Source organism: Herpailurus yagouaroundi, unplaced genomic scaffold (assembly GCF_014898765.1).
Source record: "Herpailurus yagouaroundi ecotype Mexico unplaced genomic scaffold, PumYag 162, whole genome shotgun sequence".
NCBI classification, from domain to species: domain Eukaryota; kingdom Metazoa; phylum Chordata; class Mammalia; order Carnivora; family Felidae; genus Herpailurus; species Herpailurus yagouaroundi.
The window spans coordinates 67,867,590-67,882,178 of NW_024412403.1; the positions used below are offsets into that span (position 1 = coordinate 67,867,590).

A 14,589-nucleotide genomic window follows, 5' to 3' on the forward strand; every position below is an offset into this window, starting at 1 on the left:
ATAGATAATCTGGATAGAAAATCAATCTGAAATAGTGGATTTGAGCAACACTATAAACTAAGCTAACTAAACCTAACAGACATATACAGAATATTCTATCCAACAACAGCAGAATATGCATTCTTCACAAACACAAATGGAACACTTTCTAGGATAGACCATAGGTTAGGCCACAAAACAAGTGTTAGCAAATTCAAGAAGACTGAAGTCATACCACATATCTTCTATGACCAAAATGATATGAAACTGGAAATCAATAACAGGAGAAAACTTGGAAAAATCACAAATACATGGAAATGAAAAACACTCTTATGAACAACAAGTGGATCACAGAAAAAATTAAAGGGGGAAATAAAAGTGTTATTTGAGACAAAAAATAGAAGCTAAAACTTATGGGATTCAGTGAAAGTAGTTCTAAGAGGGAAGTTCATAACAATAAATATCTATATTAAAAAACAAGAAAGATTTTAAATAGTCACCCTAACTCTATGGCTCAAGAAACTAGAAAAAGAAGAAAAAACTAAGTTCAAAGTTAGCAAAAGGAAGAAAATAATAAAGATTAGAGCAGAAATAAATGAAATAGAGAACCAAAAAAGATTTTAAAAAATTTTGACAAATCTTTACCTAGGAAAAGAGAGTAACCCACATCAACAAAATTACAAATGAAAGAGGAGACATTATAATGGATACCAAAGAAATACAAAGAATTATAAGAGGGCTACTATGAACAACTATATTCCAACAGACTGGACAATCTAGAAGAAATGGAAACATTATTAGAAACATACACCCTACCAAGAGTGAATCAGAAAGAAGCTGAATATTTGAACAGAGCAATTAGTATTAAGGAGATTGAATTACTAATCAGAAACTTCCCAACAAACAAAAAGCCCAGGACCAGATGGCTTTACTGGTAAATTTTACCAAACATTTAAAGAATGCCAATCCTTAAACTCTTCCAAAAAATCAAAGGGGAGGTAACACTCCCAAACTCATTTTACGAGACCAACATAATCCTGATACTAAAGCCAGAAAAAGACACTATAAGAGAAGAAAACTACATGTCAATATGCCTGATGAATATTGACACAAAATTCTCAATAAAATACTAGCCAAATTAATTCAACAGCACATTAAAAGGATCATTCACCATGATCAAGAGAGATTTATCCCTGGGATGTAAGGATGGTTCAATATACACAAATAAATACTGTGATACACCCCATTAACAGAATGAAAGAAAAAAAAATCATATAGTTATCTCAGTGAGGCAGAGAAAGCATTTAACAAAATTCAACATATGTTCACAAATTAGGTATGGAAAGAAGGTACCTCAACGTAACAAAGGTCATATATGACAAGCTCACAGCTAACATCATAGTCAATGGTGACAAGTTGAAAGCCTTTCTTCTGAGATTAGGAACAAGACAAAGATGCCTACTCTCACCATGGCTATTCAACAAAACACTGGAAGTCTTAGTGGGAGCAATCAGGCAAGAAAAAAAAACAAAAAGTATCTAAACTGGAAAGGAAGAAGTAATATTGTCTCTATTTGTAGATGCCATGATTTTATATATAGAAAATTCTAAAGACCACCAAAAAAACCCTTTAAACTACTCAATGAATAAAGTTGTAGCATACAAAACTAACATAAGTCAGTAGTGTTTCTATACACTAAAAATGAATTATCCGAAAAAAAAACCAATCCCATTTATAAGAGCATCAAAACAATAAAATACTTGAGAATAAGTCTAATCAAGGAGGGAAAATATCTCTACACTGAAAACTACAATTGAGTAAAGAAATCAAAGATGACATAAATAAATAGAAAGTCCATGTTCATGGACTGGAAGACTTAGTAATGTTGAAATGTTTATGCTACCCCAAACTGTCAAGTTTCCAACGGCATTGTTTACAGAAGTAGACAAAATAACCCTAAAATTTGAAACCATAAAAGACCCCAAATAGCTAACACAATCCTGAGAAAGAAGAACAAAGCTGGAGGCATCATACTTCCTGATTATAAGCTATATCAAAAAGCTAAAGTAATCAAAACATCATGTTATTGGCAAAAAACCAAACACACAGACCAATGGAACAGAATAAAGAACACAGGAATAAACCCACACAAATACAGTCAACTAATATTTGACAAGGGAGCCAAAAATACTCAATGAAGATAATCTCTTCAATAAATGGTGCTAGGAAAATTGGATAATCACCTGTAAAAGAATGAAACTAAACCTCTATCTTACACCACTCACAAAAATTAATTTGAAATTGAAAGACTTAAATTTAAGGCCTGAAACCATAAAACTCCTTGAAGAAAACATAGGGAAAAAGCTCCTGATATTGGTCTTGGAAAAAATTTTTAATATGACACCTAAAACAACAAATCAAACCACATCAAACTAAAAACCTTCTGCACAGCAAAAGAAACAATCAACAAAATGAAAATATAACCTGTGAAATGAGAAAAAATACTTGTAAGTCATACATCTGCTAAGATGTTAATATCTAAAGCATATTAAAGCTTCTATAACTCAATAGCAAAAAGAAAAAAACAAACCCCAAAACCAAAAAAGCAATCAAATTTAAAGAATGAGCAGAAGGACTGAATAGATATTTTTCCAAAGAAGATACACAAATGGCCAACAGATATATGAAAAGGTGCGTAAGATTAATCATCAGGGAAATACAAATCTAAACCACAGCGAGATAGTACCTCATACCCATTAGAATGGCTATCATGAAAAAGACAAGAACAAGTGTTGGCTAGGTTGTGGAGAAAAGGGAGCCCTTGTGACCTGTTGGTGGGATTGCAAACTGGTTCAGCCACTATAGAAAACAGTATGACATTTTTCCAAAAAATTAAGAATAGAACTACCATATGATCCAGCAATTCCACTTTTTGGTATTTACCTGAAGGAAATGAAGACACTTAACAAAGAGATATCTGTAAACCCCTGTTAACATTATTTACAGCATTATTTACAATAGTCAAGACACAAAAAACAACCTATGTGGCCATTGGTGGATGAATGCATAAAGAAGTTGTGGACTATATATTCAATGGAATATTTTTTAGTCATAAAAAAGGAGGAAATTCTGCCATTTGAGACAACATGGATGGACCTTGAGGGCACTATGCTAAGTGCAATAAGTCAGACAGAGAAAGACAAATATTATATGTTCTCACTTATATATGGAATCTTTAAAAAACAAACTCAGAAAAAGAGATCAGAAATGTGGTTACTAGAGGCAGAGGGTAGGGAAAGGGGGCAATTGGATGAGGGTGATCAAAAGGTACAAACCTCAGTTACAAGATAAATAAGTACTGGGGATGTAATGTACAACATGATGACTATGGTTAACACTCTTAGACTGTATATTTGAAAGTTGCTAAGAGGGGTGCCTGGGTGGCTTAGTTGGTTAAGCAGCTAACTTTGCCTCAGGTCATGATCTCGCAGTTTGTGAGTTCAAGCCCTGCGTTGGGCTCTGTGCTGACAGCTTGGAGCCTGGAGCCTGCTTAGGATTCTGTGTCTCCATCTCTCTCCTCCCCTCCCCCGCTCACACTCTGTCTCTCTCAAAAATATATGAATGTTGGGGCGCCTGGGTGGCACAGTCGGTTGAGCGGCCGACTTCAGCCAGGTCACGATCTCGCGGTCCGTGAGTTCGAGCCCCGCGTCAGGCTCTGGGCTGATGGCTCAGAGCCTGGAGACTGTTTCTGATTCTGTGTCTCCCTCTCTCTCTGCCCCTCCCCCGTTCATGCTCTGTCTCTCTCTGTCCCAAAAATAAATAAACGTTGAAAAAAAAATTTTTATAAAAAAAAATATATATGAATGTTAAATATATATATATTTATATATGCAATATATATATTAAAGTTGCTAAGAGTAAATTCTAAAAGTTTATAGTCAAAAATATATGAATGTTTAATATATATATTAAAGTTGCTAAGAGTAAATTCTAAAAGTTCTTATCACAAGGACAAAACCTTTATTTATTTATTTATTTATTTATTTATTTATTTAGGTAACCAAATGAGATGATGGATGTTAACTTATTTACACATTTTTTAAGCTATATCTATTTTTGAGAGAGAGAGAGAGAGACAGAGCATGGGTCGGGGAGGAGCAGAGAGAGGGAGACAGAGACTGAAGCAGGCTCCAGGCTCTAAACTGTCAGCAAAGAGCCCGATGCAGGGCTGGAACTCACCAACCGCGAGATCATGACCATAGCCGAAGTTGGACACCCAACCGACTGAGCCACCCAGGCACCCCGGATGTTAACTTATTTTGATAATCAGTTCACAGTATATGTCACTACGCTGTACACCTTAATCTTATACAATGCTCTGTCAATTATATCTCAATAAAACTGAAAAACAAACAAACACAGATTATTATCTTACACTTTTGCAAGTCAGAACTCCGATATGGTCTTATTGGGTTAAAATCAGGGAATTGGTAGGGCTATATCCCTTCTGGTGGTTGTAGAGGAGAATCCATTTCTATTCCATTGCCTCTTCCGGTTTCTAGAGACTGCCTGCATTTCTTGGCTCATGGACCCTTCCTCCATCCTTAAAGTCAGCAATGCAATGTCTTCAAATCTCAGTCTAACTCTGTTTCCATCTTCACAATCCTCCTCTTTGACCACCTGTCTTCCTCCTATAAGGAGCCTGTGTTTATACTGGAACCACCCAGATAATCTTCCCATTTCAAGGTCTCTAACTTAATCACATCAGCAATGTCCCTTTTAACATGTAATATAACGTGTTCATAGGTTTGAGGAGTTAGGATGGGGATGGGGGGGGTGCATTCTGCTTACCACAGTGCTCATCTGTTGTTTACATAATGATTTGTGGACTGAAAAGTGACGTTTGAACTTTATGCAATTACTCAGTTATAATACCATGGTAAGTAAAATTTCAGTTGTGTTATTAGGGGCACTAGTGTTACTTAAGTAAACTATGGTAAGTGGAATTTGTGCATAATTGAGTCATGCAAAGCAAGAGCTGTTTGTTTTAAGTCCAGCTGATAAATCAAAAGGAAGAGAAAATGCATGTGACTACACATACGGAGCAAATGCTGCAGAAAATCAGGTGGAGATGACCTATATATCCACACTCATACTTGGAGAATACTCACAAGTAAACAGAATGAGCCTTCTCTTGTGCCGCATCTCAAGATCATCTGAACAATGACAGCACTACCACTTTTCTCTCTGAGAAAGATGGTGGAAGTGAATACAGAAAAAACTCAAGAATAATGCTATAACTTCCCTCTTATCTGTGCCATCTCCTGCCCATTCCTTCTCATCCCCCAAAAGGCATATCTGAGTATTTTGTGTAATAGTATATTACACTTTGTTTATAAAGCAACTGTCTTTTAAAAAATTCTAGTTAGTGAATATAAAAGAGCTCTTCTGATAACTGATTAAGAATAAAAGAAACATGGCACAAAAACAGACACATAGACCAATGGAATAGAATAGAAACCCCAGAACTAGACCCACAAACGTATGGCCAACTCATCTTTGACAAAGCAGGAAAGAACATCCAATGGAAAAAAGACAGTCTCTTTAACAAATGGCGCTGGGAGAACTGGACACCAACATGCAGAAAGTTGAAACTAGACCACTTTCTCACACCATTCACAAAAATAAACTCAAAATGGATAAAGGACCTGAATGTGAGACAGGAAACCATCAAAACCTTAGAGGAGAAAGCAGGAAAAGACCTCTCTGACCTCAGCCGTAGCAATCTCTTACTCGACACATCCCCAAAGGCAAGGGAATTAAAAGCAAAAGTGAATTACTGGGACCTTATGAAGATTAAAAGCTTCTGCACAGCAAAGGAAACAACCAACAAAACTAAAAGGCAACCAACGGAATGGGAAAAGATATTTGCAAATGACATATCGGACAAAGGGCTAGTATCCAAAATCTATAAAGAGCTCACCAAACTCCACACCCGAAAAGCAAATAACCCAGTGAAGAAATGGGCAGAAAACATGAATAGACACTTCTCTAAAGAAGACATCCGGATGGCCAACAGGCACATGAAAAGATGTTCAGCGTCGCTCCTCATCAGGGAGATACAAATCAAAACCACACTCAGGTATCACCTCACGCCAGTCAGAGTGGCCAAAATGAACAAATCAGGAGACTATAGATGCTGGAGAGGATGTGGAGAAACGGGAACCCTCTTGCACTGGTGGTGGGAATGCAAATTGGTGCAGCCGCTCTGGAAAGCAGTGTGGAGGTTCCTCAGAAAATTAAAAATAGATCTACCCTATGACCCAGCAATAGCACTGCTAGGAATTTATCCAAGGGATACAGGAGTACTGATGCATAGGGGCACTTGTACCCCAATGTTCATAGCAGCACTCTCAACAATAGCCAAATTATGGAAAGAGCCTAAATGTCCATCAACTGATGAATGGATAAAGAAATTGTGGTTTATATACACAATGGAGTACTACGTGGCAATGAGAAAGAATGAAATATGGCCCTTTGCAGCAACATGGATGGAACTGGAGAGTGTGATGCTAAGTGAAATAAGCCATACAGAGAAAGACAGATACCATATGGTTTCACTCTTATGTGGATCCTGAGAAACTTAACAGGAACCCATGGGGGAGGGGAAGAAAAAAAAAAGAGGTTAGAGTGGGAGAGAGCCAAAGCGTAAGAGACTGTTAAAAACTGAGAACAAACTGAGGGTTGATGGGGGGTGGGAGGGTGGGTGATGGGTATTGAGGAGGGCACCTTTTGGGAGGAGCACTGGGTGTTGTATGGAAACCAATTTGACAATAAATTTCATATATTAAAAAAAAAAAAAGAAAGGAAGAACAAAAAAAGAATAAAAGAAACATGGGGCGCCTGGGTGGCGCAGTCGGTTAAGCGTCCGACTTCGGCCAGGTCACGATCTCGCGGTCCGTGAGTTCGAGCCCCATGTCGGGCTCTGGGCTGATGGCTCAGAGCCTGGAGTCTGTTTCTGATTCTGTGTCTCCCTCTCTCTCTGCCCCTCCCCCGTTCATGCTCTGTCTCTCTCTGTCCCAAAAATAAATAAACGTTGAAAAAAAAAAAAAGAATAAAAGAAACATTTCCTATGTGCACAGATGTTGTTGAACAAACTGAACAATGCAAATCCTAGAATAAATACTAGGAACACAGGTTTCAGATACTCTTAGATGAAACACAATTTTAAAAACTGAGAGGCACCTGGGTTGCTCAGCTGGTTAAGCATCCGACTTTGGCTCAGGTGCTGATCTCACAGTTGGTGAGTTCAAGCCCTGTGTTGAGCTCTGTGCTGACACTCAGAGCCTGGAGCCTGCTTCAGATTCTGTGTTTCCTTCTCTCTCTGTCCCTCCCCCTGCTTGCCCTCTGTCTCTCAAAAATACATAAACATTAAAAAAATTTTTTTGAATTAAAAATAAAACTACCGATATAAAGTTTCTTATAAATTCATTTTATTTCAACAGCAAAAAAGTCAGTTATACACCTCTGACTGATTATAAAAGATAATGTCTTCAGCATGGGTATTCTCACCATGCCACAAACACAGAAAGAGGCAGTAGGAGATGGATACAGGGGTGTCTTCTTTCTCTGGCAGTATTATATTAAACTGTAGTATAAACATCTGATTTTACAGAACAGGATGCCTCTTGAAGAGGTGTAGCTTATTTTATAATACCTAAGTATTGCAAACACATTCATTGAATGAACTGAGGAAGGAAAAGGAAGAAGAAACACCATTTCATGAAAATCCATTCCTAGACTGCACCCATATCGAGTCTACCTCTTTATAGAGTTCAGAATTTATTAGCCAATGCTGCATAGAAATACAGCTCCACTAGTCTTAAGTTGATATTAGAGAAAAATCACCAGAATGCCTAAGCATGGCGGTATATAAGAAACCAAATCCCTATCTGCCAATGGTTCCTGCTGGTGTCTACATCACAAGTGTCTGCATCCTGGACAGAGCTGAAAATGCCCCAGAGACAGCAGTCATTGAGCCATCATGCTCAACCAGACAGATGAGGACCCAAAGTGCTAAGTGCATGTTTCAGTCATGTGTTCTGAACCTGATTAGAGCCACACAGAACTATAAAAGGCAACTTCATACATTCTCTTTGAGAATAAATATAATTGTTAAACTTGGTATTTTGCCTCAAAAAAGTTTTTTTTTATGCTATAGAGAATAAACTCTGATATACATTTTGAAACTCTCACTAAAATTACTATCCCAAGTCCATCAAGATTTGAGAGTTGGTTTTCCTGAAATAGGTGAAAGGGTAAGTTGTACCTACACCAGGCTTCCCCAGAGGATTTAGCCATACAATTACACATCAAAGTCCTTCAGCTCTCCCCAGCTCGCACCTATTTTCACTTTCACTTTCAGTTTCACAGAAAGTTTTACGGCATTTTCCATTTCATTCTTGACAATCTGAGCTACCTACAAAGAAAAAAAAAAAAGAGGTTAACAAACTCTTCTCCCAATCAAAGAATGTTTCCCAACCCACCCACTGAGGTGATAAGCCAGACTAGAGCTCTTCACCTCATGGTGCTTAAAACTCAAAATCCAAAAAGAGCCAGCCATCCCAAACTGGTCTGCATTGAAGAGCAGGGCTCTATCAGTTTCTTTGGGAATGCTAAGTTTTTAAACCCTCATGGCAGAGCTCCAAACTCTCATCTAACTTCTCCCAAAGAAAAACAGCCCTGCATCAAAAGTTTCTTTTAAAAGGAGTATGAAGGGCACCTGGTGGCTCAGTCAGTTGAGCATCTGACTCTTGATTTCAGCTCAGGTCATGGTCCCAGGGTCGTGGGATGGATCCCTGAGTCGAGCTCTGCATTAAGCATGGAGCTTGCTTAAGATTCATTCTCTCTCTCCCTCCCTCTCTCTCTCCCTCTTCACCCCTGCTCCTCTCCCCCTCTCACACACATACTCTCTCTCAAATTAAATAAATAAAAATAAAAATAAATAGGAGTATGAAACCGAGCACTCTTAGCTCTTTCTCAGCCCTTTAGGACTCAACATTTATATAGCTATATATATAGTCCCATCCTGGGACTAAGGAAGGATTCCAGAAATCTCATGCATCTTAACCTGATCTACAGCGTCTTAGCATTCTATGAAATGGGCACAACCACTGCAAAAATACCTGAACAACATCCTCTTCTGCCACTTCATATAAGAGCTCATCATGGAGTTGAAGGATGAAGAAGCCTCCTCTGATCGGACAGAACATCCCTTGCAGTTTTCTTTTTGGTAACAATCCTGTGCCACGAAGAAAGGGATAAAACTGATCAGCGTGTCACTGTACCATAAAAGAATCATTTTTTAGGGATTTTGAGAAACTCTGGGAATTTTTTTTTAATTTTTTTTTCAACGTTTTTATTTATTTTGGGGACAGAGAGAGAGAGCATGAACGGGGGAGGGGCAGAGAGAGAGGGAGACACAGAATCAGAAACAAGGCTCCAGGCTCTGAGCCATCAGCCCAGAGCCCGACGCGGGGCTCGAACTCACGCACCGCGAGATCCTGACCTGGCTGAAGTCGGACGCTTAACCGACTGCGCCACCCAGGCGCCCCGAAACTCTGGGAATTTTTAATCAAGAGATTAAAACACATGAGATTTAGAACTACTAGGAAAATATCTACTTGCTGACTGCTGACCTATCAGGTAAACTCAAATCTCCATCAACTTCCTCCCATAAAGGAGGAATCTAACAGTCAGTAAATGGAGTTTGAAGAACTCTGCTCCAAATGCCATCTAATTTATTTCTTATAAAACAACCTACATCTTCACTTTCCATGGCACCCTCACTACCAACTCTGGTAATAGCACCAGAGTAGTATGGGCCCTGATCCATGCTCCAGGAAAGTGAACTGGTATTGTCATTAGGCAGTGTATTATAAGAAGAACATTTGCTGCCACATTTTTATGGCCAGCAGCGTCACTGTGGTAGAACTGGTGCTTTCCCAACTGGACCAAACACTGTAGACAAGTAATTCTAAACCTAGGGTTCAGATGAAGACTTCAGAGACTGTATGAATCCCTTGAAGTTATATGTAAGAGTCTATACCTGTACATTTTTCTGTGGAGATGATCTTTCAGTAGACTCTCAAAAGAACCTGTAACTCCACTATATCAGACTCAGTTACTATTTCCTAACAAGCTGAGCCTGGTGGTACAAATAATGTCCCAGTGATCACTAAGATAAGGTCCCACAATAATACCTTTAGAGTAACTGCCTTTAATCATTTGCCCATAGCTCACAGCAGTCCTTCCTTTCTGCCACCCCAATTTCCTACTGATTCTTCTCGGCAGCACAAACACTATCTTCCTCATATCTCGTGCTTCTCTCAGAGAGGATTCTTTAGCTGTCACTGTCTGCAGCCCAAGTTTTCTCACAGGTGGCTCTTAGAGGGTAAGAGAACAAAGGTAGATGAGGCTGTGGCAAGATGCTTCCATATCAGTGCTGCAAGGCTGTGCATCTAACTGAAATCTGCTCTGCCCCACCGGGCCCACTTATCTCACATCACTGGTTGTCAGGATGCTTTTCTGCTTTCTAGTCACCATACCTTCCTTCTCTTGATTTCTCCTAGTTATTTGGCTTCTGACTCTGAATGCTACGATCTTCCTGTTCCTGGTGTGGTCTGCTTCCTCAGGTTCAGCTCCCTTTGATCCCACTAACCTACCACTACTTTTAACCCAGCATGGCATCAGGATGTATCCTCAGTGACATACCCACATTGCTTTCCACCCACTCTAAAGGCTGTTGTTCTTGTCTATATCCTCATTCAGATACTGCATCACTCTGCTGTGAAGAGTTACAGAAATATTTCAGTCAGGAATCATATCTTCCCTTCTTTTCTTTAGAGTTTAAATGTAAAGAGGTTGATAACTTTTACTCCCAAATCCTCTAAAGCACATAGTACAGTGTTATTCCCTAAATAAGTTTGATCATATATTCTCTCTATAAAGACAAAGAGAATGTGTGTGGTGTGTGTGTGCAGTATGTGTGCACATTGACTCCCACACACAAAATGTTAAACGAGTAGCCTTAGATATATGGGGGAGAGAGAAGACAATAAAATTAACAATCCGCATTTGGTGGGCAAGTCTTCATATCTGTGTATTTTTTGTATGTAGAAATGAACATCTTTATTATCTGTGTAACTGACTATATTATTCTCTATAACATATTTATATGTCTCTCCTAGAAACAGCAAATTCCATCCTCAACAGCTGATCTCACATTTTCTGCCCCATCTCCAATAGAACTGATTCTTCTCCTTTATGCCCAAAACCTTAACTTCTTCCCAGGAAAATTTAAAACTTGGCTGCAGTCATGGTTTGGTAATCTCAATCACACTGAAATGGTATTTAAAGCAAAAGTATGGACATGGGACAAACAGAGAAAGGAATCTACTTGTTAGAACAAGAAATAATCTATCCAAGCAACAAGGAGAGAACTTAGTAAAATAAGAACAAGAAGAGACAACAATACTGGCAAAGAAATGTTGTGATAAGGAAGTCAGCTCAGAATATATTCCCAGACTTGAGAGAGAACATGGAAGGTGATGAATTGGAAAATCAACATATTCTTAAGGTGCTATCTAAGGACAAGAGGATCCCTAAGACACCTTCAAAGTATCTGCAAAGCCAAAACTATTTTCATAATAACACTCAGGTTATTTTCCTTTTCCAGCCTCCTTCTCTCATAAGTACAACAAAGGGACCAGTTAGCCTGGATTTACTACTAAAAGTCCCATATCCTAGGAAACCCATCCGTCTCCCACAAACTGGGACATTATCACCCAAGACTATAGAGGGTTTTCCAGAGGTTACAGGGCAGGTGAGATTGCAACAAATCCAAATGTCTGAATCCAATGCAGAAATCCAAATGTCTTCTCTTAAGCCAGACATTAAAGAGACTTGCAGAAACGTAAATATCACCAATTTTCTTTTGTTCTAAAACATGTAGTTGTTTCTATGAAAATATATTACTTATGCTAACATGTAGTGAGTTTATTATTTGTTATTATTTTTAAACATTAATATATGTTTTTGAATTCCCTGTTTAAATTTCTAATATGGTAAATATTACTATATATAACCTACATAAAGTTCTTTGGGACCCTTAGTAATTCTAAGAGTGTAAAAACATCATGAGATCAAAATGCATGAAAAATGCTGAGAATTAATATATAAAAATACTTCCCTTTGTCTTTTCTGATACCGTTAATCTTAATGTTACAGCAGGGTCCTCGTTTGTGAACAAACCTGTTCTGTCGCTTTGGAGCATACCCTCCCGATGACCATGGGATTTGAAGGTTGAGTGCAAGGTCTCTAATTGCTTCTGAATGTTAACTGTGGCTATTTTGACGATATCAGCTGCTGAACCTTGGACTGTTGTGTTGATGGCCTGACGCTCAGCCTATGAAAAACAGTAACAATAACAGGTGCTCCATTAGATATACCAACATTGTTTCATACCTGCTTTTAGTGTCCACAGATCAGTGCTTACATCTGTAACCAGACTGGAAATCTAGACCAAGATGTGACCCAAGACATCAACTATTAAACTGCATCTTAAGAATAGCAACTAGAATGATCCAGGGCTCTAGATTCTGGGCTATCGTCCCCATGAGAACAGACTAAACAGAAGAAGGTCAGATGGCTTCAGTTTAGAAATCTTCAACACTCAGAATCAAAAACTGCATTACACTTAAAATGTATTTAGCAACTCAAAATTATTTTATAAACATATATCATCAATGTTCTAGCTGTTCATTCTAAAAGACCTATTCCTTGAAAAGTAACTCCTCTTAATCTTAAACAGATATAAGTAGAATACATTCTTTGTGATGTGAGTTAGAATGTTCCAAACACATTCCCCATATCAGTGGTTTGTTGGTCCTATGTAGGGTTTGGCCCCAGCAGGTCAGGAGCCCTCTGGTATGAATCAGAGCTTTTTAATGAGCTGCTGGAGCTAATCATTAGCTGCTAGTAAAAATGCAGACCCTAGATTCCTAGATATTAAGTTAGAACTTACCCAAAACTCTTGCTACCACAGCTGCTAAAAGTGATGATCCTAAGGCAGCAGGGATGGACATCTGGTTTAATATCCAAAGTAGAACCTATCCATGAATACCATGCCTACTCTCCCAAAAGCTCTCAGAAAGTGGGAGGGGTCTACACACTGGACGGATCTATGTAACTTGAGATGTATTCTCTAGTTCCCTGTTACCTGGACTACAACCAACTCCTAGTATAGTAAATACCTACTAAAGAGATAGACTTTTTTTTAATGTTTATTCATTTTTTTAAACATTTATTTTTTTTCAACGTTTATTTATTTTTGGGACAGAGAGAGACAGAGCATGAACGGGGGAGGGGCAGAGAGAGAGGCAGACACAGAATCGGAAACAGGCTCCAGGCTCTGAGCCATCAGCCCAGAGCCTGACGCAGGGAGCGAACCCACGGACCGTGAGATCGTGACCTGGCTGAAGTCGGACGCTTAACCGACTGCGCCACCCAGGCGCCCCAATGTTTATTCATTTTTGAGAGACAGCATGAGTAGGGGAGGGCCAGACAGAGGGGGCAACAGAGGATCTGAAGCAGGTTCTGAGCTGACAGCAGCAAGACCAATTCAGGGCTTGACCTCATGAGCCACGAGATCATGACCTGAGCCGAAATCAGATGCTCAACCAATTGAGCCACCCAGGTGTCCCTAAACATTTTTTAAAATTATTTTTTCATCAGATGCTGACAAATCCACTCTAAACCCATTCAGTTGTCATTGCTTTAAGAATGATTAAATTTCAGAGTTCTACTGACTCCTCTCCTCTGTGTAGTGGACTGTGTTATTGTTGCTATTACTTGCTGCCCCACCCAATGCCATATAATTTCAAGTGTTGTTCACTCTAAACTGTTGACCTTGATTTATTTTGCTGAATGAATGTGACTAAAATTGACATAAGCCCCATCTAAGAAGTTTTAAGAGCTACCCAACATTGTCACACACACACACAAAAAGGCTTATCCCAGAGACTTTTCCTTCATTCTGAATTCCAGAATGAAGAAAATATGGAGTAAAGCCACAGTCAACCAAGAGCTTAAGTCTAGCGTGAATTAAAAATAAAGCTTCTTATTATAAGCCATTGAAATTTTTGGGTGGTTTTTACTGTGACATAAGCAAGCATAAAAATAAAACTAAGATATATAATTCACTCTCATGATATTATACTTCCCTGATTCTCTTCTAAAATAAAAAAAAAAAACTTGGCAGTCTTCGGCTTTGTGTCTTACAATCTCAGTCCCCTCATGACCAAGGTTTTCTCATGTACATAAAAAATATAGGTTTCTGGTAATAGGAGATTAGTCCATTAGGACAAACCCTCCCACTGATAACAACCAGAAAAGCTGCATGGAGAACACCTCTTTGAATCAGATGATTAAAAAGGAAATGAAAAATTATAGAACCTAGAGAGCTAAGAGAGAAAGAAAACCCTGGCGTTGGAGGCCACCATTTCTCTCAGGGACATCAACAGTTTCCAGAAGAGGCAGCTGAAAGAATCT

General features: G+C 38.7%; 1 protein-coding gene across 1 annotated transcript in view; it reads right to left on the bottom strand.

Moving 5' to 3' along the window:
- Positions 1-7,450: 7,450 nt before the first annotated feature.
- Positions 7,451-14,589, bottom strand: part of POLQ (DNA polymerase theta) — a 94,063-nt gene continuing 86,924 nt past the window's right edge. Inside the window, exons 23-25 of the mRNA XM_040485034.1 lie at positions 12,292-12,445; positions 9,165-9,280; positions 7,451-8,458 (exon numbers count right to left, since the gene is read on the bottom strand). Of these exons, the coding sequence (XP_040340968.1) occupies positions 8,345-8,458; positions 9,165-9,280; positions 12,292-12,445 (384 nt within the window). The 3' untranslated portion in view covers positions 7,451-8,344. The remainder of the gene's footprint in view (positions 8,459-9,164; positions 9,281-12,291; positions 12,446-14,589) is intronic.